The sequence below is a fragment of the Aspergillus ambiguus genome, assembly GCF_047715705.1.
Source record: "Aspergillus ambiguus strain CBS 117.58 unplaced genomic scaffold BDV59scaffold_1, whole genome shotgun sequence".
NCBI classification, from domain to species: Eukaryota; Fungi; Ascomycota; class Eurotiomycetes; order Eurotiales; family Aspergillaceae; genus Aspergillus; species Aspergillus ambiguus.
The window spans coordinates 659,625-687,612 of record NW_027395514.1 but is presented as its reverse complement, the minus strand read 5'-3'; the positions used below and the strand labels follow the sequence as shown (position 1 = coordinate 687,612).

The following is a 27,988-nucleotide window of genomic DNA, read 5'->3' as shown; positions in this document are numbered from 1 at the left end:
TAGATTAAATAGCTGGGTTTCTATGGATATGTTCGACAATAACGTCACCGACGGTCCAAAAGTCGGTAGCAAACTGCCCTGGGAGTATAGGAGACCCCTGTCTTCCCCGCTTCGGAATGGATGGGAGCGATCATGGCCTGCAGATCCTGCCGACACATCATCGAGGGCTTTCGTATAGAATACGCAGCCAGTGCTTGGCTATTTCAACGCATTTGACGTCCAGTCCGAATCACTCTCCAAACAACGCTCCTTGAAAGCAGGCTCGCAGTCAACGCAGTTCTGGTGCAACGAGTCATCAATCAAGCTGTCGGGTACCATATATTCCTAGAGCCATATTAGCGGTCGATATCCCCCTTTCTCATCAGTCACAAACCTCTGCTTCTGCGACAAGCCAACGTCTTTCCTCGTCAGCAATCTCCCGTACATGCTCAGCAACCTGGTAGTTCCCCATAGACAAGGCAATCTGAACGAGCATATCCTCGTGGAGGAAGACAGTGATTCCCGGGCCGTATTTGATGAGAGCATCCACCACCAGTGTGCTGCTGAACGAACATGCAAGCACAAATATACTGCGAAATAGATCTTCATCCAGTTGTTCATTCACCCCCATCTCCATTAGGATGCGTACGACTGTCGAGTGTCTTTTGCGAACGGCGCGCACGAGCTCTGAGATCCCGTCTTTGGCGGTATTCATGTTTGACATGAGGCGTCTCATAACGTCGGTTCGGTTGAGAAGGTCAGCCACATCGTAGGCGCTGAGTCCGACGTAGTTCACAGAGTTGGGGTCAGCCCCCATCTGCAGTATGTCGTCTACTCTATCCAGGTTGTTGATCAGGCACGCCACGTGCAGCTCTCGGGTCAGATCGAAATCGCCGTAAATGGAGTCAGGTGAGTATGTGCAAATAAGCCCTATCAATGTTCTTGGAACGGTATCCCCGACTGCATCTAGGATCGTCAGGTATTCTGGGGGTGCGTGGTTAGTGTATACGTATGTGTAAAGTCAGGGCGGGGGACATGCAGGACTCACCAGTATGGCTCGGGCGTGGAGACGACATGGATGGACTTAGTTTGTCGCAAGAATGAAGTGAGGCTATTAGTTGTCAATCTGTATATCAAGCTGGGGAGCTGGTCGAAGTGAGAGAGAAGCAACCCTGCTTCAAGCGTCAGTAGAGGGCCAACTGACCGTCGCTGTTTCCCTCTGTGTAGACTTGTGTTTCTGGAAATTGCCATGTTGGTCAATGTCAATGAATAAAGACAATTCTTCTTCTGGTCATTCAGGGCTGCGTGAATGGGGATTCCGAGCGGGTGGTGGTCAGATGCTGAATTCTACACTTCGATGTCGTTTATATAGATCCTCCTCATACACCTAGCGCCGTAGGCGTTAACCCACAACCGATATGAAAATATATATAATAAAAGTAAAAGTGACTAGATATAATTCCAGCAAAGATTTACAGTGACTCCGTATTATTCTACTCTACAAACCAGATGGTGTTCTATAGCTTTGTCGTTCGCCTTCCCTCCGCCCCTCTCCAACCATCATCACACTCCCCCCTCTTCGTTTGAACCTCCTCCAGAAATTCCCGCTTCCACGAACCCTTCCTCGCTACCCTCTCCACACTCGGATATATCTCCAGTCTCGGTCGGCCTTTTTGAACCCGAATTATCTTCGCTCATCACGGGTCTCTGTCAGCTTATCGGTCGCGTGGCTCCGAATCTGGGACCGTCGAGTTCCATCCGGAGTGGCACGCCGAGAGCCATCATCCCTACAAACCCCGTAGGCCGACGAAGCTTGACGAGATTGCCAAGTGTATTCTATTCGAACTTCACATTTCTGTCCAACGTCCCGTCTCTCCTTTCAATCCCGCAGACTCCGTCGTCCGCCGTCCCTGACGACTGCCGCGGCGCCATGAACGAAACCACCCCCTCCCCGACGCCCGGGCCAGCTCGAAAACCATCGCCCAACCTCGAGTCCCCTCCCGCATCCACGGCCGGAACGAAACGCAAGCGGGGATCCGGCGGGAAATACTACGCAGTGAAGGCGGGCCACCGACCGGGGGTGTATTCTGAGTGGCGCGACTGCTTAGCCCAGATCACCAAGTACAAGGGCGCCGTGTGTGAGCAACCCCAAGCCCGGTCCGGCGCATAGGTGAGGCGCGAGTGTGATTGACCCGCCTGCTTACACAGCTCTCCATAGTCCAGGCTTTTCCGACCGTCGACGAAGCGAATGCCTTTCTCACCGGCGCGAACCGTCCGGTTCCCTCGACTCCCCTGCACTCCGAACCAACCCGGTTCTACGGCATCCAGCGTGGGCGCGTCCCCGGCGTATACACGGATTGGGCCAAGGCGCAGGAGCAGATTAGAGGATTTCCGCGTCCGCGATATAAGAAATTCGCCACGAGGCAGGAAGCGGAGGCTTTTGCCAAGGGGGCCGCTACGCAGGCTGCCACCTTCGCCTCGGCCCCAGGGCTGCAGGCAGAGCCTCCCAGGGACGACCAGGGAAATCCGGTAGAGCCGGGTGAAGGTCCATTGCCCCCGGGTGCAGAGGATGGATTCGACCCTAACCTCCTCCTAGATCCCACCACCGGGAAGGTGGTGTACAAGTTAAAGGAACAGAAGACTACGGTCAAAGCCAAGACGGCGGGCCCTCCGGGCATGTTACGCATCTATACGGACGGGAGTTCGCTAAAGAACGGCAAGACGCTTGCATCCGCAGGGGTTGGGGTCTATTTCGGCCCGGAAGATTCAAGGTTGGTTGACGCAGCCCCGTGGTCGTTCTACTCCATGGGATCCTGGTCTGTCGGGTTCACATACTGACATGGATGTCCCAGCAGGAACGTCTCCGAACCTCTCAAAGGGAATCGACAAACCAACCAACGCGCAGAACTCACTGCCATTCTCCGGGCTCTGGATATCGCCCCCCGACATCGCGATGTTACCATCTTCACTGACAGTCAATATGCCATCAACTGCGTGACCGTGTGGTTTACTAAATGGCGCCGGAACAATTGGATGAATGCGAGCAATAAGCTAGTGGAGAATAAAGACCTCATCGAAGCGATCCTTGGGAAGATCGAGGAACGAAATGAGCTGAGAGTGAAGACGCTCTTCGAATGGGTCAAGGGTCACAGTTCCGATCCCGGCAACGAGGCAGCGGACCGTTTGGCTGTCAATGGTGCACATCGTGGGGTGTCTGAACGAGCGGCGGCCTTGGAGGCTTCCAAGGGTATCCCGGATGATGCATTCGACGAGGACTTCTAGGCGTTATCGTTTCTTCTTCGCTTTAGCCACGTCACTTTGTGTTGTCATGTCTCGCTATCTTCCCCCTGTTGATGACGCCCGATGGCTACGAACTTGAGTACACTGTATGCTTTAATAGGAACAAGCAAATGATGAATACGATATCCCCAGGTAGAAGTGAATGGGCTGGACTCGTATTGCAAGGCCTGTTGATTCCATCCAGGTCGAAATTCCGATGTTGATGTGGCTGCATTACCGCATTGGGCCGGGATCCCCCGGCCTGATTGGCTGACTTCGTATCCGGGGCGTTTTTCGTTCTCTCTTTCTGCCTCCACAATCCACCTTCAACCTCATCTTCTCCCTCTTCTCCCCACTACTGTTCGCCCGCGCCCGCTGTTGACTTTGACTCCTCGCTCTTAAACACTCCTCTCTTTTTGTCTGGTTACTCGTTCCGCGTTCGCTGGGGCGCACTCTATGCTGTCTCCAACGGAAGGACACTCATTCCTTCAGATGACAGCCCATCCCACCGGTCAATCCCTCTATACTATGATTGAATAACACGTGCTGGAACCCTCTAAATTCTCCTCTATTGGGTAGAATCTGTGTCTCCTCGGCCGTCTGCAGTCCAGGGAGTGAAAGGTCCAATCGCTTATCGAAAACTGTGCCACCCGAAAGCAAGGGTCAACATGCCAACTCTCTCGTTGATCAACTTCAACATTGTCTGCGCCACACTGGGTGGCTTCATATCGGTCTTCGGCCTCGTCTCCTACCTGTTCAAGGAGCGTTTCTATCTCTCTGAAGCCTGTTCGTTCAACGTGCTCCCCCAGGAGATCGCAATGGGATCGCCGCCTTCCGCAGATCGCTAACTAGTGTAACACAGTAATCTCACTGCTGGCGGGTGTTATCTTCTCGCCACATGCAGCAAACTTCATCCGCCCCCAGGAATATGCTCTCAATTCTGAGCAGAACCTGGAAGATATCACTCTGTATTTCACCAGGCTCGTTTTGGGCGTTCAACTCGTCCTCGCTGGGGTCCAACTACCCAAGCGCTATCTCCAGGTGGAATGGAAAAGCTTATCCCTCCTCCTGGGGCCGGGAATGGCTGCCATGTGGATCTGCAGCAGCCTGATTATCTGGGCCTTGGTCCCGAATTTTCAATTCCTCCACGCCCTCGTGGTCGGCGCCTGTGTCACCCCAACAGATCCGGTGTTGTCTAACTCGATCGTCAAGGGCAAGTTCGCCGACAAGAACGTCCCCCGTCCCCTACAGAGAATCATCGTAGCCGAGTCCGGGGCCAACGATGGTCTCGGCTATCCGTTTCTCTTCTTTGGCCTCTACCTCGTCAAGTACATTGGCATGGGTGGTGCTGGGTACGACGGTGGCGCGGGGAAGGCCATCGGCCTCTGGTTCTACGAGACCTGGGTCTACACCGTTATCCTGAGTGTCGTCTACGGAGCCACCGTTGGCTGGATCTCGAGAGAGATGCTGCACTGGGCTGAGGAGAAACGCTACGTCGACCGGGAGAGCTTCCTTGTCTTCGCCATCGCGCTCGCCGTATGTGCCCTAACCCATCCCCATACATACCCCCGTCGCTAAACCAACCAGCTGTTCATCCTGGGTACCTGCGGCATGATCGGAACGGATGATCTCCTTGCCTGTTTCGTCGCCGGGAACGTCTTCACTCAGGAGTACGCACCCCTCTCCTATCGATTTCTACATAACTTGGCTAACCGTCAAATAGCGACTGGTTCCGGCTAGAAACGATGGACGATTCCCTCCAGCCCACAATTGACATGCTTCTCAACTTGGCTGTGTTCATGTGGTTTGGCGCTGTGTGTCCCTGGTCCGCTTTTCTCCGCAACGACATCATCCCTATATACCGGCTGATCTTCGTCGGCGTACTCGTGCTCCTCGTGCGCCGCATGCCCATCATCCTCGCGATGCACAAGTACATCCCGCAAATCGAGAACCTCTACCACGCCGCCTTCGTGGGCTTCTTCGGCCCCATCGGCGTTGGCGCCGTCTTCTACCTTTCCGTTTCCCGCGAGTTCCTCCGCACCATAACCGTCAACGGTGAGATCCGCGAAGACGCCCACCGCGTGTCGGAGGCAGTCGACGTTATCGTCTGGTTCCTGGTCATCTGCAGCATTGTGTGTACTCCTTTCTGACCCTTACCCCCTCACCCTCATACTAACAACCCCTCACACAGGTCGTCCACGGCCTCTCCATCCCCCTCGTAAAGGCAGGATACCACCTCCCCCGCACCATCTCCAACGCCTTGAGCTCCAGCACCACCGTTGAAGCCGAGTCTATCACCATCGGGAATATCAGCCACACGCACAGCACCGCGACCCGCGACCTGGACGTCACCAATACTCGTGGTCGCAAGCGCGCCTCGGACCGTGAACCGCCGCGCCCGACCTTCTTCCAGATCGGCCGCCCTGTCCCGACCCCGTCATCTGCAGAGCATGTCCAGATCGGGACGGGCATCGCAGAGGAACCCGAGAGGCCGGTTAACCTGGTCGTGCATGACTCGCAGAGCAAGAATTTGTCGACTACTGGGACGATGCGCGTGGATGAATGAATGTGTCGCTTGGGATTTGGGTGGTTTCATTGCGATACCCCGTCAACCTTTCCTTTCTAGGGAAACATGTGAACGCGCATAGGTGAAGTGGTCTGACTGAAGTGTATCTAGAAACCCATAACACGCGAGTGTCTACGGGAACGAGGCCTGGAAGCTAAATTTTAGTATTTCCTATGACACGCTTTTAGAGTCTTCGTAACTCCATCCTAGCTATCTACCCTCCCATGGGTTTCCTCCCTGCTAGCAAACCACCTGGAACTCGTCACTACGAGTAAGACGTAGGGAAAGAAAGCAAAAGAAGGCGAGGAACATCGCAGACAAGCAAGTATGCTGCAGCCCATTCATCGCCCGCAGCCGACACTCTTCCCCTTTCTTTTTCCCACGGTAAGTCCTTTCCCCCGAAATCGAATGCCACGCTTTTGTTCCAGACAAAAAAGAAATACAAAGATAACGCTACATGAATATAGGCCAGCAGAGACATACCAAGCCCGGAACCCACCCCATCTTCTGCATCAGGACGTCTATCGAACGGAGAAACAGAAATGAAACAAGATGAGAGAAAGGAGAAGTAACAAGAAATAAGAAGATTCATGCAGTCGTTATAATCCCGTCCCATATGCCGCCCACACATGTCAAGATCCCGTCTGCATCCACGAGGTAAACCAAGGGCTATGCAAGCAAGGAAATTGGGGTATATATCAGAGCAACGTCTCACAGATACAACACGCAAAACAATCAACAATGTAAAAATATCATCATAAAACAGAGCAAGGGGGTTAAGAAAAGGTGTCAAAACAGTTATAGATATCAGTGTGCAAAAGGTCGCGAGAAATTTCGAAAACGACGTGCATAAAACCCACAGGAGAGCTGCAAGGACGATGCGATCTGGCTAAAGGTCAATGTCCCCCAACGCCTTCAGCTAGATTCGCAGGCAATGCAACCGTCCTAACGTGCCCAATGCATATCATTTTATGTACAACGAAACCTCATCATTCGAGATGGTTTAGGAGGAAACCAATGTGGGTCTCAAAACCGGTGAGGCTTGAGCTATAATAATGGACGATCGAACAGACGTGCTCTTGAGGGGAAAAGTCGTGCAAGTGTTTATTCGGTATTCGGTCTCTATTCCATTTTCGCGTGACACACTTGGGGGTTGATGTCTCGATTCGATCAGGCAATGCGCTCGTAAAACAACAGATACGCCACCCTGTTGTCTCGAGAACCGTAACGTCCAATGGGCGTTCTGACGCCAGAAGAAGTATTCGGCGTTCCATTAGGAATGGCAGACGTAGACTTCTTGCTGGAATGACCTCCAGATCCTGATCCATTCACTTGGCTCCAGCCTCTCTCATTGTCAGAATGCTCGGTATCATCGATGTGATCGTAAATATTGGCGTGAGGGTCCTTGTCCCGCTTATGCTGTTCCAGAGCCGCAGCCAAGACCTTCGGGTCTTCTTCGCCGCCAGCTTCAGCGACATCTTCGCTTCTTACGCGGCGAATGACCGTATCGTCAAGGCGAATCCATTCACGGCCATCCTGTCGACGGACATCGACCGTGTAATGGCCACCGCTAGCATTCTTACCATGGTGATAGATTACTCCAATGAGCCTGTACTTGGGCAGGCCACCTTGGGACATCATGATATTCCGCTTGTTGGGCGGGAAGACTTCTCGCGGGAGTTCCAAGTCGAGAGGATACCCAATCTTCTTCCAGACCTTCTGTGTACCTCTGGTTACACTATCATACTGGAAGCGTTTCAGATGAAGGACAAGAACCGGAGGCAAGACCTCGATGAACAGCTGCTTTGTAGCAGTGACGTTGGGTCCACGGGGAGAATTAAAATCACCCTGGATGCTTTCGGGCTTCGTCAAGCCTTTGAGGGCATCCACGATGTTGTGAATATCAGAGGATCCGATGTCAAGCTGCAGGGGTTGGTAAGGCTCGAAAGTCACAGAAGGCTTATTTCCAGGGACCCTGAACTCAGATCGGATCTTTCCGCCAAAGATCTTGGTAATGGGCGATTCCAAAGCCACATGGCCAGAGGATCGGGTCACGGAGGCCTTCTGCTTATGGCCAACTTCCAACCAGCCGTCACCAGACTCGCCACCTGCGGCAGATTCATCACGCGAGTCAGATTCTTCTGTCTTCGCGGGGATGTCCTTGGCAACACGGGCACATTCTTCATGCATCTCTTCGAGTAGGAAACCCAAGAACTCCTGTGCATCTTGTTGATGGCCTCGCTAAATGAAACACAGACGTCAGCTCTACCCATCACTTCAAGGGAGAAAGGTACATACCCGCATGTCCCGGAACCGAGGCAATTGCCTGATCACCTGATAGACGAACTCAGGCGTGAAAGCTTCACCGTATTCTTCGAGCTCGTTAGGCTTCAGTCGCAGCCTCAATTGCTCTTCGGAATTAGCAGCATCGATGATACGGAATTCCTTCATGAACATAACCCTATGAACGAAATCAGCAGAGAACCCTAGAACTTTCCAAGGACACTTACATCGCGTCGATGAGCGGAACATCACTCTGGAAGCTATGGGACGCCCGGCGGCTAACAAGATCCAGGAATTGATAAAACGGAACGCAAGAAACAAGAATTTGGAGAACAGAGTTCATGTAGCACATGTTTCCAGTATTGACCAGACCTCGAGGCTCAAGGAAGGCAACTTTGTCGCTGTATTGAAACACGTCATCTCCAAGGGTAGCCAATACGTGGGCAATGGACTCGCTTTTGGGCTTGATGACTCCGTTGGACACGGCGGATGTAACACCAGGGGCTCCGGATCCTTTACCGAGAGATTTGGAGCGAACCAGATCCGCCCATGACTTGGGCGCAGAGCTCGTGGGAGAAGATGGCTTGTGTGTTTCCTCTGTCGTTGTCTGTGTTTCCACCGCACCTTCTGGGGTTGACCCTGTCGCAGGTCCACTCACCACGTTCGTGGAGGCGCCAGCGGTTTCAGGAGCGTCACGAGAAGCGTTGTGACCGGGTACGACTGGGACCACGGGTACTACAGGGACGGCAGGCTTCGAGCCTTGAGACTGCGACTGAGAGCGAGCAGAGGGTTGAACAGCCGACGACGGGGTAGTCGGTTGCGTCGAGTTCCCAGTCGACTGGGCCCCAGACAATGACGGCGTATGGGGCTCCGATGGGGTCTGTGTGTTGGACTTAGCCCCCTTCATCTCGGCCTCCTCGACCTGACCAGCTTGTGGAGCGTCCTTGGAGGGAAGTTCAACCGCGACGGAAGAAGACTGGAGAGCGCGGGCTTTGCGACGTCGGCGCGGGGCTCTGGCCGGAAATGGGGCTTCTGGAACAGAAAGCCAGGGCAGCTGGCCAAAATATTAGGCGCCGAAGACACAGGCACGTATAGAGGGACTTACCGAAGGGCGGAAGGGTTCTCGAGGCGGTTCCTCAACTCGCTCCGGGAAAGAGGCAGGGGGCGAAGATACCACCGGACTGGGATTGGGGTAGACGGGATGAAACGCGGGAGAGTGAGACTGCATAGGGATCGGGGCCGGAATGGGCCCCACGGGAGGGGACATGGTCGACTGGAAGGGCGTTGAGGTCCTTGAATGCATCGGATGAGCAGGGGGCGGGATGACGGGAGAGACCATTGGGGGTTGAGGATAAGAATGCATGATCACAGGCTGTCTATACTGCGGAGGAAACATTTGGGGGTGTGGCTGCATTTGGTACATCGAGTACCACTGAGGATATTGCTGCGGCGGGTAAGGAGGGACGTGACCGGTCATCGGCGGCGGGTAACCCATATAGGCCGGGGGAGGGCGCATATTGGGCGGCGGTGCCGTATAAGGAATATCCTGCTGTCGTCGAGAGGGCATGGGTGGCTGCCCATGGGGCATTGCGGGCAGATGATGGTTCATCATGTCTAGGCAGACAGGGGGAGATTTGCCTGGACTTCTTCAGCCGCGCGTTGCCTCAATGGGAGCCATACGAAGGATCGAGCGGAGGGAATCGAGACGGGGTGTCGCAGACCCGATTAGACGGCCATTCTAACCATACGGCCGAAAACAAAGAGAAATAATAGAGATTGTTTGAGGTAAGATCGCGCTGGTGGTCCTGAGGGAAAGCCCTGAAGGGATTGTCAGTGGTTGCGCGAACGACGGAAGACCGAGGGGGACTTCAAGGCGGGAGAAGGACGAACCGAACGCAGGACACTTTCGATAGAATGAGAAGTGAGTTGACTATACCTCAGGAGTAACCCGAGGAACCAGCAGAGAAGAAAGGTTGGAGAGGGGTGGGAGGCGAGGAGCGAGCAACAGGCGGCGACGGGAAGAGAGGAAGAAGCTGTAAAGATGAGATGATGTTTTTTTGGGGCGGCCGGCACGTGCCTGAGGCTTCCTCAGGCCGCCAAGCAAATGACATCTTCGCCCCTCTTCGCTTTCCCTCTCCTTCTCTCCGTCTCTCCGCCCTTCTCTACTCCTGCGACTATTGCTGGACGAGAAGGATCAGGATCTCCATTCTGGTGCTTCTCTTCCTCCTCCTTCTATTGCCCTTCGGGGTCCTCCTCGTGGATCTCGAGTTTTCTTATGGGTTTTCCTTATTCTCTCGCCCTTCCTTGACTAATGCATTAAGCCCCTCCCGTGGCTGAATGTGTTGACTTCAACCCCATCCTCCTCCCGCCGTTGGATATTCACGCTAGAGGACATTGATTCCCTTCCTTCTTCGAATTTCTGCCGGTTTAGGTCCGGAATCCCGACTGCAAACTCACGACGGACTTCCTGCGTTGCGTATTCAATCCGTGCTCCCGATACAAATCCGGACGATTTTCACATTCAATTCCTCGATCCTCGATAGGGTTGAGCAATGTCCTCAAACTCTGGTCAGATCCCTTCGTCATCCAAAGCGGTGAACATCCCAAATCAGTCGTCCTCGGCGACCTTTCACTCAGCTCCCTCGGTCGATAGTGGTTCTCAGCGACGCGCTGGTGGCTCCGGTAGTTTTGGTGCAGGTTTGGTGTCGAGGAATTCAGGCTCTCCGCGAAATAACCAATCTCGCAAGAGCCAACATAAACAACAACGGCGCCCTCGCTTATTAGATGATGACGAGTATAACGAAGCTGTAGGTGTCCTCGTTAGCTTTGAATCATAGACCCCGATTACTGATTCCGTGAGCAGGCCATCATGAGGTCAACCACCAGTCGAAAAGGACAGACGTCCATTACGCATTTAATGAATTTCTCTCTTCCTCCTCGGCCCCAGTATCAGCCACCTCCTCGTAATCCTCGTCGCTATGCCTCTTGGGGACTCGGCTCGGGCTACCACGCCATGGATAAGGCCCGCTATGTTCATGCGAATTACCGTTTTATCGTAACGCCAAATCGAAACTATCACGCGCAAGCGGCCAATGCCGATGTCCACCTGGACTGGGATTCGGTTCTCCAGGTTTTGGTGTCGGCTCAGACCCAATCCGCTAGCTGTCCCATCTGTCTGTCAACACCCACAGCACCTCGAATGGCCCGGTGTGGCCACATCTTTTGCTTGCCATGTTTAATCCGCTACATGCATGCGAGGGAGGACGACGGCCCCGCCCCGGAAAAGAAGCCTCGGTGGAAGAAATGTCCCATCTGCTGGGATTCCGTGTACAGTTCAGAAACTCGCCCAGTCCGGTGGTTCCGTGGTCAGGAGGGTGATCTGCCTTTCGAGGGCGGAGATGTTGTGCTACGGTTAGTCAAACGAGAGCCAGGTAGCACATTGGCGTTACCTCGGGATGGTGCTGAAGGCATCGGACCAGAGGAGGATATCCCATGGTATCATGCCGCTGAAGTGGCCGACTATGCGCGCATCATGAAGGGTGGTGAAGATTATATGGTACAACAGTATGATACTGAAATTGAAGATCTTCGGAGGCAGCAATTGGAGGATGAGCTTTTGTTCGGAGACGAGACTACGTGGACACAGAAAGCAATCGCTGCCATTAACGAGGCAAAATCGAAAGTCCAAGGGATTGGGAACCCGCCTGACGTTACGCGGCAGCGCCTGAAGGAATCAACGACGTCGGAAGATCTATCCCGCTCGCAATCTGGGATAATTACATCTGGCGGCCCTTTAGATGGACCCAACGGAGCAGATCCTTTACCTGAAGCCCTCGGTCAAATGGATCTCAACTCGGTACCTCACACAAAGTCGAAACAGAAACATCGCCGAGGGTCCAACCACTCAAAGGAAACCAATACGCCTCAGCAATCAGACCATCCCTTCTATTTTTACCAAGCACTGCCTCAGTTTTACCTGTCCCCGCTAGATATTCGCATTCTCAAGACCGCTTTTGGAGACTATTCCTCCTTCCCGGCGACCATTCTTCCGCGCGTTGAACATATTTCTACAGGAATTGTCGATGACGACCTGCGCAAACGAATGAAATACCTCAGCCATCTCCCCCAGGGTTGTGAGGTAAGCTTCCTAGAGTGTGACTGGAGAGATGTGGTGGTTCCAGAAATTTTGGAACGCTTCCGTACCGAAACGGAGAGAAGAAGAAAGCGGAATAAAGAGAAAGAAGCCCGGGAGGAAAAGGACCGTATTCGGGCTGAGAAAGAAGATGATAAACGGTGGGCTGTGGCACACCGTAGCAGGCCAAGTGCGATCCACGATCCTCCCTTCTCTGACCGCGACTTCCATCCACTGGTCGGAACCGACTTCCCTCACTTCGATGTTGGGTCTTCATCGACATCGCCTCCTCCACAGTCTACTCAGTCTGGTGCCACCAGCTATCCAGGGGCACGTACCGTATGGGGCACGGCCGCTATACCATCGCTCTCACAGCCAGTGGAATCTCAAGAGAGCCCCCACGATGGTTGGCGTGAAGGATGGGAAGAGGAGTTACTGGCTCAGCGCGAAAGTGAATTGCTTGCCCAAACCGCTGCGGAGGCTGGCAATGGGTCTGCTCCGACCGGTGGGAAGAAGAAAAAGAACAAAAAGATCACTCTTATGTCGACTAACATTCAGAGAGGGGCGTGATTCTCCCTCCTTCAGGGCGTGACATGAGCTTCTTAGAATGTGCCGCGTCTCGGGATCCCCTTCTAGGCCAAAAAAGAATCACTCGACACCGCGGACACAGAGCGGCAGCTTTCCAGGAAGGAAGCGTGTCGACGGAACCATCGGGTGGTTCTCGCCTTTGCATATACTCTCCGACGCCTTTTGGATCTCGTTCTTGGACATAACGGTAGGTGTTTTCGGTCAAAGACAGTGAATATTTGGACATCTGGAGTGCCATGGATAGGAGTCTGGGTATCATGTCAGCATAGATTATTTATTTGACCTCATCGGTCTCTTTTGAAAGAAATTACGGATAGACTCGGCATACTCAATTCTTATATTTATTTGAGTAGAAGACAGGAGTTCATCTGGAATGCAATCATGACACTCATGGGTCCATTGCCATCCTTCATCCTTGTACACGACGTGTGAATCCTGCAGACTAAAAATAACCATAACCTGCATGAACTTACCATGCCGTACTCTTAAAACCCAAAAGACCGGATTAACTCTCCATAATGTTGGCTGTCAGCACCTAATTTCATGGGGAACGCTGCATGCTGGTGGTACTCCCGCCTCTGCCGATCCACCCAAGTCACTAACCTTATGGCCACCAAAACATTCTCTTCTTCCCCTTTGTACCCCCCTCGTTCTTCGCGCCAGTTCCTCCCACTCCCTCAGTTTCCTCTTTTTCCCTCTCCTCTTTGCTGTCGTCAATTGCTCTAATTTCCCCTGTCCTATGGTATATTAATTATGACCGTCACACGTTCGCAGACGGGGAAAACCCCCAAGTAAGTAATTTGTTTGTGTTGCCCGAAGGAAATCCCTTTTTGCGACGCCCCCTGTACCCCGATCAATGGGACCTCGTTGATGGCGCTCGTCCTCGTTCCGACCTCCTCTCACTATTTTCATTTCAATCGGCAGGAAAATGGACCGTCCTGGTTTCATTGAGACCCCCCGGCGACGAACCACCCGCAGCAGCGCGGCGCCAGAAGATGTGTCGGATTCTCCAGCCGATATTCGAGGGCGATCTAAGTCGGCCACGCGCAGCAGACGTACGCCCGCCAGAGTCAAGTCGGAGGAGACCAGCGATGAAGAGCACAAGCCCGTTGCGACAAACGGACACGCCAAACCGGCCGAGAAGAAAACGCGGATTGTCGACGGCTGGGAGGAGGGCAAGGACCCCAAGATCGACTATAGCGGGCACTTCGAGTTCGGCGGTTCCGTTGGTGTCCTGGCCATGATGATTGGGTTCCCCCTTCTCATGTACTACATGTGGATTGGGGCCACCTATTACGATGGCAAATTCCCTCGTCCGGCGGAGGGCCAGAGCGCGGCGGATTTCGTCGCGCATTTGGCCCACCTGGCGTACGAAGGTGCCTTCCCGACCCTCAAGGCTTGGACGATTTACTGGACGTTTTTCATCTTTGAAGGCATCTGCTACCTGTACCTCCCTGGGATTACGGTCATGGGTCGTCCTCTGCCTCACCTGGGCGGAAAGCAGCTGCCGTACTACTGTTCAGCCGTGTGGTCCTTTTACACCAGCATCGTTCTGGCTCTGACCCTCCATTTCACCGGTCTTTTCAAGCTTTATACGATTATCGATGAGTTTGGACATCTCATGAGTGTTGCCATCCTCTCCGGCTTCTTGGTGTCGTTCGCTGCCTACTTCTCTGCGTTGGCTCGCGGCGCGCAACACCGCATGACCGGTTATCCGATCTACGACTTCTTCATGGGCGCCGAGCTGAACCCCAGGATGTTTGGCATTTTGGACTTTAAGATGTTCTTCGAAGTCCGTCTCCCCTGGTACATTCTGCTCTTCGTCACCATGGGCGCTGCGGCTAGACAGTACGAGGTCTATGGTTATGTTTCCGGCGAAGTGGGCTTCCTTCTGATGGCCCACTTCCTGTACGCGAACGCCTGCTCTAAGGGCGAAGAGTGCATTGTCTCGACATGGTGAGTGGTCCACCGCCGGGGGGGGGGATGTCTTGCGCAACACGAATCACTAACGCCACAACAGGGACATGTACTACGAGAAATGGGGCTTCATGCTGATCTTCTGGAACCTGGCTGGTGTTCCGTTGAGTTACTGCCATTGCACCATCTACCTGGCCAACCATGACCCGGCCACGTACCGCTGGAACCGCGTTTTCCTGACCCTCCTCTACATCGCCTACCTCTTTGTGTACTGGGTCTGGGACACCACGAACAGCCAGAAGAACCGCTACCGGCAGCAAGAACGCGGAACCCTCGTCTTCCGCAAGACGTTCCCCCAGCTCCCGTGGCAGACCGTGAAGAACCCCAAGACGATCACCGCCGCCGACGGCTCCAAGATCCTGGTGGATGGCTGGTATGGAAAGGCCCGCAAGATTCATTACACTTGCGATCTGTGGTTCGCCCTGAACTGGGGCCTGGTGACCGGCTTCAGCAGCCCGTTCCCCTGGTTCTATCCCGTCTTCTTCGCATGTATGATCAGCCACCGTGCCCTGCGCGATATCCAACGCTGCCGTAACAAGTACGGCGAGGCGTGGCTGGAGTACGAGAGACAGGTTCCTTACCTGTTCATTCCTGTGAGTTTGTCCACCATCACTTTTGGCAGCGTTTCTAACTGGTATTTAGTATGTGTTTTAAGTCAAGGTGGGCGCGTCTCTATCTTAAATCCAACCTCGGATGCACAACCCCTCCCCTTGCAAGGCCGTCTTGCGCCGCCTGCCATTGGATCTTTTGTAATATGACCTTTCTATGGACTTGACTGCCCGTGAAGGCTGTCTCGTTCCTTGTGAGAATCGGTTGTGTTTTTGATCTGCCTACCCTTCCATGTATATGCTTGAACTGTTATTATTGGACATGTCATGTCGTTCCCAGCTTCCCGTTAATGATGGATACATTGGAGGCCTATAGTATCGCACCCAAAATAATCGAACCGTCATATCACATGACCTAATCTTATCGAAAACACCCCGCCATCAAGTCCAGTCCATACTGCTGCGGACTGGCATGGCCCCCCCGATCGGCCCGATCCATCTTAATATTCTTTTCCTTAACTCAATTGACCTCCAGTAGTAATACACTTCTCAATCAACCACCATGCTGATCCAAGAATCCCACCATGACGTGCCGACCACGGCCGACGGGAACGGAACGATGCGTACGTCCTGATATCCCCACCACGACCTGTTTCATTTCACCAGAACCCCGAACCTGGCGCCCTTGATTGTCATTATATTAATTGCTCGCACGACCACCGACTGATTCGCTCCAAGGCATCTACGTGTTTCACCCCTCCATTCCGGGCTATCCCAAGGCGCGGTTCCCAGGCGTGGTGGTCTTCAGCGAGATCTACCAGGGTACGTTTACATGATTCCTCGTTTCCACGTCATCAGCCGACGAGGTCATTTCTCAAAGGCACTCGACGGAACGGACCTGGAAGGAACGCTCGCTAATAACACCGGCGATGCAGTGACTGGCCCGGTGGCGCGGTTCGCGAGACAGATCGCCGGGCAGGGATACATCTGCGCGGCGCCGTCGAGTTACCATGAATTCACGGGGCCGGAGCCGCTGTCCTACAACGCCGAAGACACCGACAAGGGCAACAAATGGAAAATCTCGAAGGTATGCCAACGGCTCCCATCCATCCGAAACGGTTTTGGATGTTTACCCAGAAGGGAACCTCCGCCCCGAGGATCCGGACGTTGTACTGACTGGGACATAGAAACTCGCCGCGTACGATGAAGATGCGTCGCTGTGCGTCGACTACTTGCTGTCACTGCCCACGTGCAACGGCCGCGTCGGCGCAACGGGTATGTGCCTGGGCGGGCATCTGGCGTACCGCTGTGCGTTGGACAGCCGCGTCAAGGCCGCGGTGTGCTACTTTGCGACTGATATCCACAGCAAGACGCTGGCGGCAGGGAAGAACGACGACAGTCTGGCGCGGGCCGGCGACATCAAGGGGGAGTTGGCCATGGTAAGATGAGCTGTGTTTTGGTTTGCGACTTGTTCGAGAGGTGTTTCCCAGCCTCTTATACGGACGGTAGACCACTAACGGATGGTTGCAGATCTTTGGGAAGAGCGACAACCATGTTCCACCGGAGGGAAGGGATTTGATCCGGAAGACGCTGCACGACCAGGGGGTGCTGTTTAGTTTTTACGAGGTGGCTTGGGCCCAGCGTGGGTGTCCCTTCCGTTGGGGGTGGACTTGCCGACGGGATTATGGTTCAATAACTGACTGTTGCAGATGCGTTTATTCGCGACGAGCTCAGCAAGGGACGATATGACCCGGCGATCACGAAGGTGTGCTTCGAGATGTTGCTGGAGCTGTTCGGACGCACGCTGAAGTTGGATCTGGGTGAGCATGACGGGAAGACGCTGGAGATTGAGGATGTGTGTTAGAGAAGGGGACTTTGTCTCAGCGGCGAGTGCCATGGCTGTGCTATTCTGGCAGATGCAAGACCTTTCTACAGTAGCTGATAGTGCTTGGTAGTTTCTTCTCGAACGCAAGGGAGAAGGACGATGTGACGGTATGGATACGGAGAAATCCCGCGATGGGGGGCGCTCCGGCGGGTGTACATTACGCGTCTAGTACCTTACCTGTATGCCTTACCTCAGACCTCGACTATTCACCCACAGCATAGGTATGTTGGATGTTAGATGTCTCGGTAGAAAGGTGAAATTACTATTTCGAATGCTAGGAAGTGTAGTTTTAGTCCTCATAGTAGATATATGATTGCCTACGCAGTACAAGATCTATAATTAGCTTCCACATGGCCGACCAGAATAGAAACCAGATCCATGGAATGGATGAACACCAGACAATGCTATGAACCCAGGTACAAGGGACCGCAAGGATCCAGACACTATCATGAATTATGGATTCCCTTCGGACCAGCCTTCGTTTTCACTCCACCAGCCTCGTGGATATCCCCAACTTATTATATGGCTGTCGTACCCCGGTGATGTTTCCCTCTGGGTGTTAGTGTGGTCGCTCGTTTCTGCCTATGAGCCGTTGCTGTTCCTTCCTTCCCCCTCTTGACTAACTTGGAAAGTCCCTCCATCTTCTTCTTCTTCTTCTTCTTCTTCTTCTTCTTCTTCTCCCTCCCTCGTACATACATTCCTCTCCACATCTCAACTCCATCGTACATACTCCGGCATTCTTTTGATCTCGTTGGTTTCATCGCCCTCGTTTAATTAATTCTAATCCTCCTCTGCTCGATCCACTCCCCGTTCTCGACCGGTCTGACCATCATCCGACGTGTCAACCCCTGATATCAGACTACTGCGTGCCGCATACATCCATCCAATATCCTCCCAACGACTCCACGACCTGTCATTGCGATCTCCTTCCAGTATACTTCCAATCGCCCTCGTTCTCTCGCCCCCTCGTCCGCTCATCCTCACCGCTCGCTCATTTCCGATCTGCAACGGAGCCGATCGTGAAACGGGGCCTTTGCGTGGGTCCGACCAAGATAATAATACCTAATAATTTAACCACACCGCGTCCGCCGGCTTTCCCTCTGCGATCTCTCCCGTTCGTTTTTTCCGCATGGTTTTGGGCTCCCACCCGCAGTAGCCATGGGTTCAACGCAATTTGGGAAGTTTCATGTGAGTGATGCGTGTGCCAGTCATGATGCCCAATAGGCCCCCGAGGACCGTTCGCTGACCGTTGATCGTCTGCACGTGTAGGATTTTTGTCGGGATTCGACGTTACCCGTCTGCAATGTATGCGACCTCGCCGTGGATGCGTATTTCGTCGCTGACCAGCTCCTGCAATAGCTCTTTATCAAGAACAACCAACCCCCTAATGTGAATTTCAACGGCTGTGCCCTGACGGGTATCCCCCTGAGCAATGACCGCCACCTAGCGAACCTAGGTATGTTCTTCAGCGTTCCAAGAATGCAAAAGAGGTCTGACCGCTTCCAGGCTCGATTTTGCTCGCCTTCTTTGCTATCCTGACGTCGCTGTTTCTGCTATGGAGATCCGAGCGGAAACAGGCTGCCGTTGGGCGACGGTATGTGTTAACCGACTGACTCCAAGAAAGAAAATCCTAACATGCCCCAGGGAAATGCAGTTGTTCCTACTTGGCTTCATCGTCATTGAGATTTGCGAGATTTTCAGCGTGGGCGGTTTCCCACTACACTCAGCCGTTCGCAAGGTAGTCCAACCTATCTCTGACGGTGGATGCAGCTGACCACTCCAGGGCTTCTCCGCTGCGCATATCGCCTCGATCACCGCGACGTGTTGGGTTCTCCTGCTCAACGCCTTGGTCGGATATCAGTTCCTGGACGACGGTACCCCAATTTCCATCGGCCTCTGCGTCAGCTCCGCCTTGGTCTTCTTCATCGGAACGGGATATATCGCGTTAGATACGGGCTTCAACTGGACCGGTGAATTCGCCCCTGACCCGGCAACCGAATATCGCAACATCGCGCTCTATGTACTGTATTTGCTCTTCCCGCTCGTCTGTCTGGTCGTCTTCTTTGTGCTCGAGACCGTTCTGGTGATCCGGATCCTGGGCGAGCTCCGTCCCATGTGTACGTTCCCTTCCTATGAACTTACGAGGGTATCTAACAACCGAGTCAGTCTACCTGGCCGGCGCCGGTCTGCTCTTCGCCATTGGCCAAATCTTCGACTTTGTCATCAGCACCCACCTGTGTCAAGCTTCACACGGTAGAATCAACGGTGCCCTGTTCGAAACGCTCTTCACTCTCCTCTCGGTCGTGATGATCTGGGTGTTCTGGAGCAGCATTACGGAGGATGACTGGCCGATGCCAGTGGCAGCGCCGGGCACCGGATACAACTGACCGGCGTGACCGGTCCCCCTACAATTTTCTTTTCCTCAGCTCATCTGTCTGATTTACTATTTCTCGACGTTCCTTGCACATCGGTGCTCGATACCCATTTTTGTTCGTTTATACCTCCTTTATTGCACGTCCTACGCTGAGCCTGATTTATGTTTGTTCCGATACCACGTTTTGCGCTATGCTTCTATGTTTGACGATTCCCCCATGTTGACTCGATGACTGTTCATGGTTCATGATATCCGTCGTCGGGCGGTTGATCTCCCTGTCATTTGTTGGATGTAAAAGCATCTGTGTTCGCATATGCTAGATGTCACTTATGTAATTAGTACCAATCATTCCTTCTCTCGCTTCACCAGATGCCTAGATAGACCCTTCTCCCTGATAGACCCTATCGAATAAACCCGGCAACGCTGATATAAAAAAAAAAATAAATCATGCAGATATGTACAGTATTCACAATCAGCTGTGTATCACTGCCGACTCGACCAACTTGCCCAATACCCAACATCTATAGAATGCGTCATGCGTATCAAACAACCCCATCGCCTGCACCTCTACCGTCAATAAACCGAGCTTATAACCGCACCTTAACATCCACACAAGGCAACGTCCACTCCCGCCGTCCCAGCAAGCTCCTCAGCCACTCCAGTCCGATCCCCGTCCATTCCTCTTGCGTTTGCCGCAGCGCAGCAACAGACGACTCGTTCAGAGCGAGGCGCCGCTGGGCCTCCTCAACCGCGGCGCCTGCAAGTGCCTTCGTCGTGGTGTTCACCGTCTCCACGACATACCCGGCGAGGGATGTCTCGTTTGGAGCGGGGGACTGGAGGAAGCCGTCCGTTTGGTCCGAGGGGCCCGGGAAGCGGGGGGAGAACCAGTCGCCGCGAAGATCGAAGAAACAACGGTCTGACCAGTGACATGAGGAGATGAAGAGGATGAGGAGAAGTGCGGAACAGTAGATACACGGGCGGTGGAGGATGTAGGTGAGGGTGACGAAGGAGATGATGAAGAGGGGGGAGGCGTTTGTCGGGATGAAGAGGAGGGGGAGCCAGCTGGGAAGAGTTAGGATGGTTCTTTTGCTTGAGTAGAATGTGGTTTTGGAGGAGACATTGCGGTTCGTGGTTAAAGTAGGGGATACGGACCTTCGGAGGCAGAACATGGCGGTGGTAAGGGAGGACACCTGGTGGCGACGGGAGAACTCTAGAGGTCCTCGGGAAGGGATAAATTTGTGCGGGAGGATAAAAGGCAATCGATCACGCAGGGGTCATAGGAGATCGTCCATGGGGGGTGAAGGGAGAAGTAGATGGTGTGGAATAGAGTCCATGCGATAACTGGAAGTGATATGGTTGGGAAGAGAAGTAACGTGACACCGCCACACCCACAGTGAAACCACCAGCCACACCCACTTCTTCCTCTTCATTTATTCTTCACCTTTTCTTCCTCTTCCTCTTCCTCTTCCTCTCTTCTTCTCTTCTTCTCTTCCTCCTCACCTCGTTCCATCTGTATTATAGAATACCCCTTCGCTCACTTCACTCTCAATCTCACTTCACATATTTCTATCTCGCCTCTCACCCTATCTCGGTGGTTCTCTCCTTCTAGTGCTCTCGAAAGAGAGCTCCCTAGAGTACTCTTGGAGCTTGGACTTGCTTTCAGGGTCGCCTCATCTCTCGGCGAGTGACAGAAATGTCCACCCCGAACGATCTCCAAGCCCTCCTGGCCAGCATCAGACCGCGTCCTTCGCCGTCGAATTCCGCTGGTCAGGATGCTCCTCCCATGGGTCAGCAGTATCCGCCTCAGTACCCTGCTGGGTTCCGCCCCCAGCAGCAGCCCCCTTCACCCTACGACGGACAACCCTTCCCTCATCCCCAGGTCCACGGCTATCGTCACCCATCCGTGTCGACTGCAATGAACAGTCCCTCTCCGGTGAATACTCCCCCTCATCACGGTTCGGACATACTGAGTCCCAACGTCCCGACCCCCCGGGGTGAGATGTTCCCGCCGCATCCTACTTCCATGCCCCAGCATCAACCGATGCCGCAGAACCCGGATCGTGCGGTGAATTTGCTTAATCTGCTCAAATTCAATCAATCTGCTGCCTCCCCGGGTCCTCAGCAGCCCCCGGTCGCACCCGTGCCTGAACCTGCCTCCCAGGAAGCCACGCCATCTCACGCGAGAAACATCTCTGCCTCAGACCTTGTGGCTTCCCTCTTTGGCAGTCAGGCCTCCCAAGCACCTGCTAGATCCACTACTCAGCAGACAGATGCTCCTGGGGCTGGTGGTATCGGAGAAAGCTCATCCGCCCCTGTCCCAACCGCCGAACACACCCAGGAAATGTTGCTTCGCCTCCTCAACGCCCCAAAGCCCGGAACCGATGCCTCTCCAGAGAGCATCAAGCCCATCGCCCGGTCCACCTCGATTTCGCCTCAGAAATCTCCCGTGTCCGAGATGATGCCTTCCGTTCAGAGCATTGAGGAGTCCATGGCCATGGGTTCTCGCGCGGAGGAGACCGTGCCCGGGAAACCGGACGCGTTCGCTCCTCCCTCGAAGCCGTCGTCGACTCAAGGCAAGGAGTCCCTTTTCACCTACGTCAATCCATTTGATCAGCTTGCAGCTGCCTCCCCACGCAAGGCTACTCCTCAGCCCAAGTCTCGCAGCGAGAGCCCGGCTGTGGAACTGACGCAGAAGACTGTTGTCACAACCACCGTAGAGTCCGCTCCCACCGCTGGTGAAGCAAAACGCGCCAAATCGCCCGTCTTGGCAGAGGAACAGAGGGAGGCTGTGTCTCAAGTCGTGGACAATCTTGTGACTCAGATCTGTCGCGACATGGACGGGTCTGCGAACAAGTCAAGTCAGGAGGCGACAAAGCCTGTCACAGAGGTTGAGAGAGAAATTTCTCAGGACCCGCTTACTGCAGTTGCCGGTGGCCTGCGTGAGAATGCTGCTGAAGCCAAGGAAGAAGTGAAGGAAGCTACTGCAAAGGACGTTTCCAGCGGCGATGCATTGGCCGATTCATGGGAAAGTGCGGAAGACAGCGCTGAGAAGGACGAAGAACGCGTGGTTCCCGTCTACAATTTCCCTGTGAAACCGTTCGTTTCCTTCACTGTGAAGCCCGCTTCTGGTAAGCTGGTGACTCTGCGTGATGATGGGGTCATGGACATTTCTCGGTTGAAGAAAGACTTCGACCAGTTGGACCGTTCGTTGACGTCGGCCACCGCAGACTACATTGTCTACGCTTTGGCGAAGAACGGAGGCATGCGCATCATCCGCCAGGACGACGGAAGCGATAAGCAAGTGTTCCGCTCCACCCGTGATCGCGTTTTCAACGTTGCTGTCTGCACGTCCCAGGCAATGGACGGTGCATCCGACGAACAAGCCCTCCTGGGCATCGGTGTCAGTGGCACTGTGTACTGGGCCGTCATCTCGAAAACGGGCAAGGATTTGTTCGAATTGGATGCTCTAGAGAGTGAGAGTCTTGTCTTCCCGCCTTTCCCAGCTTCGGACGAGAACACCTCCGGTGGTCAGCTGAAAACGCGCGCCAAGCGGAGCTCTCGTCACGCCAGCTTCTTCGCCATCGGTCGTGGAAAGAACATCTATGTGATCTCTCCTCAGGCGGCGGCCGACCCGGCCTATGGTGTGTCAGGTAATCAGCGTAACGTCAACACCGAGAAATTCTTCAAGGAGCGTGCTCTGAAGATTTCGACCGGCAAGGCAGGCAAGGACTTCATGTTCAGCGACGACGACACTGTCATCGCTTCTCTGGATAAGACTGGACGTCTACGATTCTGGGACATCCGCGAGGTAGTCAACAACCCGTCATTCTTCACCGCTGGTTCTACCCCAAGTGAAGTCCGTGTTCCTCTGAATACATTTGTCACCGGCTCCCCTGCGGAGAAGTCGTGGCCTACCTCGGTGCTGTTTATTGATAAATTGCGTCCTTACGTCAAGTCCATGGCACTTCGTTACGTCTTGGTGGGACTGAAGCAAAACCACACCTTGCAGCTCTGGGATATTGGGCTTGGCAAGGCTGTGCAGGAGCTCAAGTTCCCCCACGAGAACGAATCGGATGCCATCTGCAGCGTTGCTTACCACCCTGGATCCGGTATTATTGTTGTTGGCCACCCGACTCGCAACTCTATCTACTTCGTGCATCTTTCGGCGCCCCGATACAACCTGCAGTCGATGTCCCAGGCATCGTACATCAAGCGTTCTGCTGAGAAGGATGGCAGTCTACCGAAGCCGGAGTCCACCGCCTGCATGAGCGGGATTCGCGAGATCTCCTTTGCCTCAAAGGGCCAGCTGAGAAGCTTGGATCTCCTCCCCATCACAAAGGCTGCAGGCGAGGACAGCGGCTTGTTCGAGCTGTATGTCATGCACTCGCGCGGAGTCACTTGTCTGAACATCAAAAAGGAGGACCTGGGCTGGACCGCAGACAACAAGATCATTCGTCCGGTCAACGCCCTGGAAGAAGGATTGATTGATATCTCGGAATTGCAAACCTTCCCCTCCTACGTTGCCGACGAGCCGTCCGTCAACGGCGATACCGCGCCGACCCCTGCCAAGGCAGCGCCGAAGGAACTTGCCAAGAAGATCCCGGATCTGGGTATTGAATCTACAGCTGCAACTGGCGCTTCTGTTTCGCGCACCCAGTCCCCAACGAAGCCGGCTGCGAAGAAGAAGACAGGCGATGAACAAGCCGAGCCTGTAACCCCAACAACTAGCGCCGAGAAAACGGAGAAGAAAAAGAAGAAGAAGGCGGCTACAGGTACCGAGGGAAAGAAGCCGAAGGAGAGTAACACTTCTTTCAATGGCTCGAGTGAGGGGCTTCCCGCTACCACAGCTCAAGGGGAACAACCCACCCTTTCGACTACCGCCGGTCCCTCGCAGTTCAACGCAACGTCTCTTTCCCCTGAATCGATCGATACTTGGAATAAGCACATGGAAGCGTTGCAAAATGGTGTCTCTTCGGAGTTTAGCAAGAGCCTAGGTCGCGAACTGGAAGGACTGTACCAGCGCTTTGACGAAGACCGACGCAGCTGGGATGCCGCGTCAGCAGCCAAGCAGGATCAGGTCTTGCGTCTGGTTTCCAGTACCCTGTCGGATAATGTGGAGAAGAACCTCAGCCGCATTGTGACGACCAGCATTCAGTCTGAAGTGGTTCCTGCTCTTGGGAAGCAGTTGAATGCCGCAGTCTCTCAGCAGCTCAGCGGCGTCGTCCCGCGCGAACTACGCCAAACCCTGCCCGACACGGTGACTCGCGCCGTGCAGCAGCCCGAGGTGGTAAAGAGCTTGTCGGACGCCGTGAGCAAGAAGCTTACCTCGCACCTCGACAGCGAGATCGCCAAGGCCGTCAACACTGCTGTGACCCCCACTTTCAAGACTCTCACTGCGCGCATTGCCGACTTGGAGAAGCAGGTAAAGCAACAGGAGACTCAACGCCAGAGCGAAAGCGTGAAGATCGACCAACTTACTGCCCTTGTTCGTGGTCTTTCCGACACGGTTTCTTCCATGGCGGCTGCACAAAAGGAGGCTTTGAAGCTCAACCACGGCGGTCCAAGTGCAGAGATTCACGGCGCGCCCAAGGCCCCTGCCCCTGCGCCTGCCCCTGTTCCTGCTCCGGCGCAGGCCGCTTCTCCCGAAGCTGCTGAGCTAGCTGAAATTGAGGGGTTGATGAATCAGGGCCAGATTGAAGAGGGTGCTATCAAGGTTCGTTGAACTCTAATTGATTTATGGGTAGCGTTTCTGACTTGAGCAGTGGCTCCAATCCTCCCAACAGGCTGACCTGTTCGACAATTATTTCATCCGCCGGAACCCGTCGTTCTTGACCAACCTCTCTCCAATCGTGGCGCTTTCGGTTGGTGTAGCCGTCACCTCGTCTCTGAGGACCAACGCTGCTCAACGCCTGATGTGGTTGGAGGTTGTGCTCCAGACGATCAACCTGCAGGATAAGGACATTCGGGAGGTCGCGCCCAGAATCATGGAGATTCTCCTGCAGAGGCTGAACGCTCTGTACATGGATGTGGTCAAGGTTAATCCTCATGACCCGATCACTCGCAAGATCGCCATGCTCTCACGCCGGGTCCGGGACCTTAAAGTGTAATGCATGTGGCACATGGGATACGGTTAATAACGATAATGCATCATAATGTGCGACAAGATGGGGAGTCGAAGCATATCATGACTATAGCGTTGGCATTTTGTAGCTATCATGCATGAAGACCGCCTCCTAATGATCATCTGGTTTATCTTCTCGGGTGTCTCTCTAGAATCATGATTGGATTCGGGGTCAGAGGTGCTATGGCACATGCGGTCCTATAAACACCGGCATCTTGTCTCCGTCCCTTAGTTCGTTTCTCGCGAGATCTGTTGTTCGCGAATCTTTTTCTCCGATCCTCCCATAAATGCTGAAGTGGTCTTTGAGCAGATAATTCTTGATCCAGCGTTCAAGATTCCATATGGCTTCTGTAGCGTCTACTACTTGCATTGATCATAGGTTATAGTACTATATACAGGCTAGATCGTTATTCTGGACGGCTGTATTCTTTGGGGTGTCTGAGACTCGAGTAAGCAGATGTCACGTATATACAATCCTCTCCCAGTATATAGATCCTACGGAATTAAATATTTCAGTACTCGCCCAAGAGGCTACTCTATCACTGGTAATTAGTCTAATTTGCCCGATATCTACATCTACTACGCATGATACGCAACCTCATCGTACGCCCTCTCTCCCTCACCCTCTCCATTACCCTCTCCCTCAATGAACTCAAACCCCAACGCCCGCCAATTCAACTCCTTCCGCCAATGTAATCCATAATACGTCCTCTCTGGCTGGCCTGCCTCCTCGACCGCCTCACTGTCGTCCTCCGCAACAGGCACCACCACCGGCGCCGACGCCAACCCACCGGTCACCATGCGCCCATTCCGGGGGAACACCACCGCGCGGAACCGCGAGAGCAGCATCCCCATGGAGCAGCACACACACGGCTCCCGCGACACATACACATCCAGATCCGTACACAGATACCCACCGTCGCTGCGCGCGCGGATGCGCGGGGGCGCTGTCTCCGTCTCCTCCCTCCGCGCCTCAACCGGCCGCCCCTCCTCATTCTTCTGATACTTCTCCGGCGGTGGCGGCACCTCTTGTCCCTCCTCCTCCTCCTCCGCGCGCTCCCCTTCCCCTTCCGCCGTCCCATCCGTCAACCCCAGGAAATACCCCTCCAGCGGACTCACCCGCAAGCCGTCCACGGCGTCCCCGCGCCGCTGACTTGCGATCAACTCCGTCGCTCGCATCAGCGCATGCAATTCCGGCCCGCCCTCCCTGTCCGCCTCGTACGGCGGCGGCGCAGCATTCCCTCTCGGTGTCGTCGTCGACAGCGGCCCGCCCTCCCGGCGCCGCGCATACCGCGCATCCCCCGCAACCGCCACAACCGCATCCCACGCGCCTCGTCCGTCTCCGCTGCTGCTGCTGCTGCTGCGGGCGCCGGCCTCGGCCTGCTGCAACCGCGCCTCGATGGCAGGGTCCACCACGACGGCGCCCACGCCGCGCCCGCGCCCGCTCTCCGCCGCCTCGCGCGCCACCCGCCGCGCCAGCGCCAGATAACGGCCCGCCGTCGGCTTGAGGCTGGCGTGCGCGCGGGCGAGGATCTGCGGTGGGGGCGCAATGGTCGCGCGCGGCGCGGCCGGGTTGTACACCACCGGCCAGAGCGTTTGGGACCACTTCGTCGCCTGGGCGGGCGTGAGCGGTGGTTGGAGGGGCACAGGGATGGAGTGGAGGGGAGGAGGAGGCGGCGGGTGGGATGCTGATGCTGGGGGGTCCGTGGGCGACGGCGGCGTTGGTTCGGGCGCGAACGGCGCGAGGAGAGCCTGCAGGGCGTCCGGGGCGGGCAGCGGCGGGGGGATCAGCACAAAGATGGTCTGGTGGGAGGGATGGCCGTCTGGGACGAGGAGGGCGCGCGCGGCGGCGGGGAGTTGGGGGTATTTGGCGAAGCGGCGGAGGTGGGTAAGTGGGTTGGAGGGGTCGCGGGGGAAGGTTGCGTCGAGGGCTTTGATGACTTTGGAGGCGCTTTTGACGTTGACTTCGGCGACGTAGGCGGTGCCTGGGCTGTTTGTTAGCGGGGGGGTGTGTGTGCTGGTTGTGGGGAGGTGCAGAGGCAGGAAGTACCGAATTCTTCGGGCGGTCGGGCTTCTTGGACGGTCTTGATGGGGATGAGGTGCCCCGGGAGAGGCGCAATGCCCCGGAGGGTGTCTTGGATGTCCATTGGAGCCGGAGGGGAGTTCATCGCATGGCAGTGGGTGGGTTGAGGAAGTTGGGGAGGTTTTTTTTTTCCTTTTCTAGTTCTTTAGGGTCCGACGGCAGCGAGAGATTGA

At 54.7% G+C, this 27,988-nt stretch overlaps 10 protein-coding genes across 10 annotated transcripts; 6 read left to right on the top strand and 4 right to left on the bottom strand.

Moving 5' to 3' along the window:
* Positions 1 to 12: 12 nt before the first annotated feature.
* BDV59DRAFT_3156 (uncharacterized protein) lies at positions 13 to 1,304 on the bottom strand. Its single transcript, XM_073696176.1, has 3 exons — positions 1,028 to 1,304; positions 374 to 963; positions 13 to 324 (listed from the first exon to the last, which is right to left on the bottom strand). Exons 1-3 carry the CDS (start codon positions 1,053 to 1,055, stop codon positions 199 to 201), a joined length of 744 nt encoding a protein of 247 aa, XP_073553091.1. The 5' UTR covers positions 1,056 to 1,304; the 3' UTR covers positions 13 to 198.
* Positions 1,305 to 1,536: 232 nt separating this feature from the next.
* Positions 1,537 to 2,524, top strand: BDV59DRAFT_166662 (RNA-DNA hybrid ribonuclease). Its single transcript, XM_073687750.1, has one exon. The coding sequence runs from the start codon at positions 1,910 to 1,912 to the stop codon at positions 2,147 to 2,149; it is 240 nt and encodes a 79-aa protein (XP_073553090.1). The 5' UTR covers positions 1,537 to 1,909; the 3' UTR covers positions 2,150 to 2,524.
* A 1,402-nt stretch (positions 2,525 to 3,926) lies between these two features.
* BDV59DRAFT_197253 (putative Na/H antiporter) lies at positions 3,927 to 5,824 on the top strand (the record flags this gene model as incomplete). Its single annotated transcript, XM_073692875.1, has 5 exons — positions 3,927 to 4,044; positions 4,121 to 4,794; positions 4,846 to 4,928; positions 4,982 to 5,390; positions 5,450 to 5,824. 5 exons carry the CDS (start codon positions 3,927 to 3,929, stop codon positions 5,822 to 5,824), a joined length of 1,659 nt encoding a protein of 552 aa, XP_073553089.1.
* A 1,170-nt stretch (positions 5,825 to 6,994) lies between these two features.
* BDV59DRAFT_197252 (mRNA-binding ubiquitin-specific protease UBP3) lies at positions 6,995 to 9,695 on the bottom strand (the record flags this gene model as incomplete). Its single annotated transcript, XM_073692874.1, has 4 exons — positions 6,995 to 8,065; positions 8,123 to 8,285; positions 8,335 to 9,161; positions 9,213 to 9,695. 4 exons carry the CDS (start codon positions 9,693 to 9,695, stop codon positions 6,995 to 6,997), a joined length of 2,544 nt encoding a protein of 847 aa, XP_073553088.1.
* A 566-nt stretch (positions 9,696 to 10,261) lies between these two features.
* BDV59DRAFT_166654 (RING-type E3 ubiquitin transferase MAG2) lies at positions 10,262 to 13,331 on the top strand. Its single transcript, XM_073687749.1, has 2 exons — positions 10,262 to 10,914; positions 10,971 to 13,331. Exons 1-2 carry the CDS (start codon positions 10,660 to 10,662, stop codon positions 12,807 to 12,809), a joined length of 2,094 nt encoding a protein of 697 aa, XP_073553087.1. The 5' UTR covers positions 10,262 to 10,659; the 3' UTR covers positions 12,810 to 13,331.
* A 249-nt stretch (positions 13,332 to 13,580) lies between these two features.
* On the top strand, positions 13,581 to 17,216 carry erg4 (c-24(28) sterol reductase; the record flags this gene model as incomplete). Its single annotated transcript, XM_073691717.1, has 8 exons — positions 13,581 to 13,618; positions 13,752 to 14,783; positions 14,848 to 15,425; positions 16,091 to 16,174; positions 16,288 to 16,439; positions 16,540 to 16,791; positions 16,883 to 16,994; positions 17,062 to 17,216. 8 exons carry the CDS (start codon positions 13,581 to 13,583, stop codon positions 17,214 to 17,216), a joined length of 2,403 nt encoding a protein of 800 aa, XP_073553086.1.
* A 981-nt stretch (positions 17,217 to 18,197) lies between these two features.
* Positions 18,198 to 19,846, top strand: BDV59DRAFT_2933 (chitin synthase export chaperone). The gene is made up of 6 exons (XM_073696133.1): positions 18,198 to 18,425; positions 18,507 to 18,542; positions 18,597 to 18,693; positions 18,744 to 18,831; positions 18,882 to 18,975; positions 19,021 to 19,846. The coding sequence occupies exons 1-6, from the start codon at positions 18,396 to 18,398 to the stop codon at positions 19,492 to 19,494; spliced, it is 819 nt and encodes a 272-aa protein (XP_073553085.1). The 5' UTR covers positions 18,198 to 18,395; the 3' UTR covers positions 19,495 to 19,846.
* Positions 19,847 to 20,198: 352 nt separating this feature from the next.
* BDV59DRAFT_197248 (uncharacterized protein) lies at positions 20,199 to 20,780 on the bottom strand (the record flags this gene model as incomplete). The annotated part of the gene is made up of 2 exons (XM_073692873.1): positions 20,199 to 20,673; positions 20,764 to 20,780. 2 exons carry the CDS (start codon positions 20,778 to 20,780, stop codon positions 20,199 to 20,201), a joined length of 492 nt encoding a protein of 163 aa, XP_073553084.1.
* A 287-nt stretch (positions 20,781 to 21,067) lies between these two features.
* On the top strand, positions 21,068 to 26,190 carry BDV59DRAFT_166644 (uncharacterized protein). Its single transcript, XM_073687748.1, has 2 exons — positions 21,068 to 25,324; positions 25,374 to 26,190. The coding sequence occupies exons 1-2, from the start codon at positions 21,305 to 21,307 to the stop codon at positions 25,716 to 25,718; spliced, it is 4,365 nt and encodes a 1,454-aa protein (XP_073553083.1). The 5' UTR covers positions 21,068 to 21,304; the 3' UTR covers positions 25,719 to 26,190.
* Positions 26,191 to 26,311: 121 nt separating this feature from the next.
* On the bottom strand, positions 26,312 to 27,879 carry BDV59DRAFT_197246 (putative tRNA-specific adenosine-34 deaminase subunit Tad3; the record flags this gene model as incomplete). Its single annotated transcript, XM_073692872.1, has 2 exons — positions 26,312 to 27,717; positions 27,783 to 27,879. The coding sequence occupies 2 exons, from the start codon at positions 27,877 to 27,879 to the stop codon at positions 26,312 to 26,314; spliced, it is 1,503 nt and encodes a 500-aa protein (XP_073553082.1).
* Between the last annotated feature and the right edge of the window lie 109 nt (positions 27,880 to 27,988).

Coding starts and splice junctions, on each gene's coding strand:
- BDV59DRAFT_166662 (XM_073687750.1), top strand. CDS start 1,910: ATGAACGAAACCACCCCCTCCCCGACGCCCGGGCCAGCTCGAAAACCA.
- BDV59DRAFT_166654 (XM_073687749.1), top strand. CDS start 10,660: ATGTCCTCAAACTCTGGTCAGATCCCTTCGTCATCCAAAGCGGTGAAC. Junction 10,915..10,970: donor ATGACGAGTATAACGAAGCT/GTAGGTGTCCTC, acceptor TTCCGTGAGCAG/GCCATCATGAGGTCAACCAC.
- BDV59DRAFT_166644 (XM_073687748.1), top strand. CDS start 21,305: ATGTCCACCCCGAACGATCTCCAAGCCCTCCTGGCCAGCATCAGACCG. Junction 25,325..25,373: donor TTGAAGAGGGTGCTATCAAG/GTTCGTTGAACT, acceptor TGACTTGAGCAG/TGGCTCCAATCCTCCCAACA.
- BDV59DRAFT_2933 (XM_073696133.1), top strand. CDS start 18,396: ATGGGTTCAACGCAATTTGGGAAGTTTCAT. Junction 18,426..18,506: donor CGCAATTTGGGAAGTTTCAT/GTGAGTGATGCG, acceptor CTGCACGTGTAG/GATTTTTGTCGGGATTCGAC. Junction 18,694..18,743: donor CCGCCACCTAGCGAACCTAG/GTATGTTCTTCA, acceptor GACCGCTTCCAG/GCTCGATTTTGCTCGCCTTC.
- BDV59DRAFT_3156 (XM_073696176.1), bottom strand. CDS start 1,055: ATGTCGTCTCCACGCCCGAGCCATACTG. Junction 964..1,027: donor TCCACGCCCGAGCCATACTG/GTGAGTCCTGCA, acceptor ACGCACCCCCAG/AATACCTGACGATCCTAGAT. Junction 325..373: donor GGCTTGTCGCAGAAGCAGAG/GTTTGTGACTGA, acceptor ATATGGCTCTAG/GAATATATGGTACCCGACAG.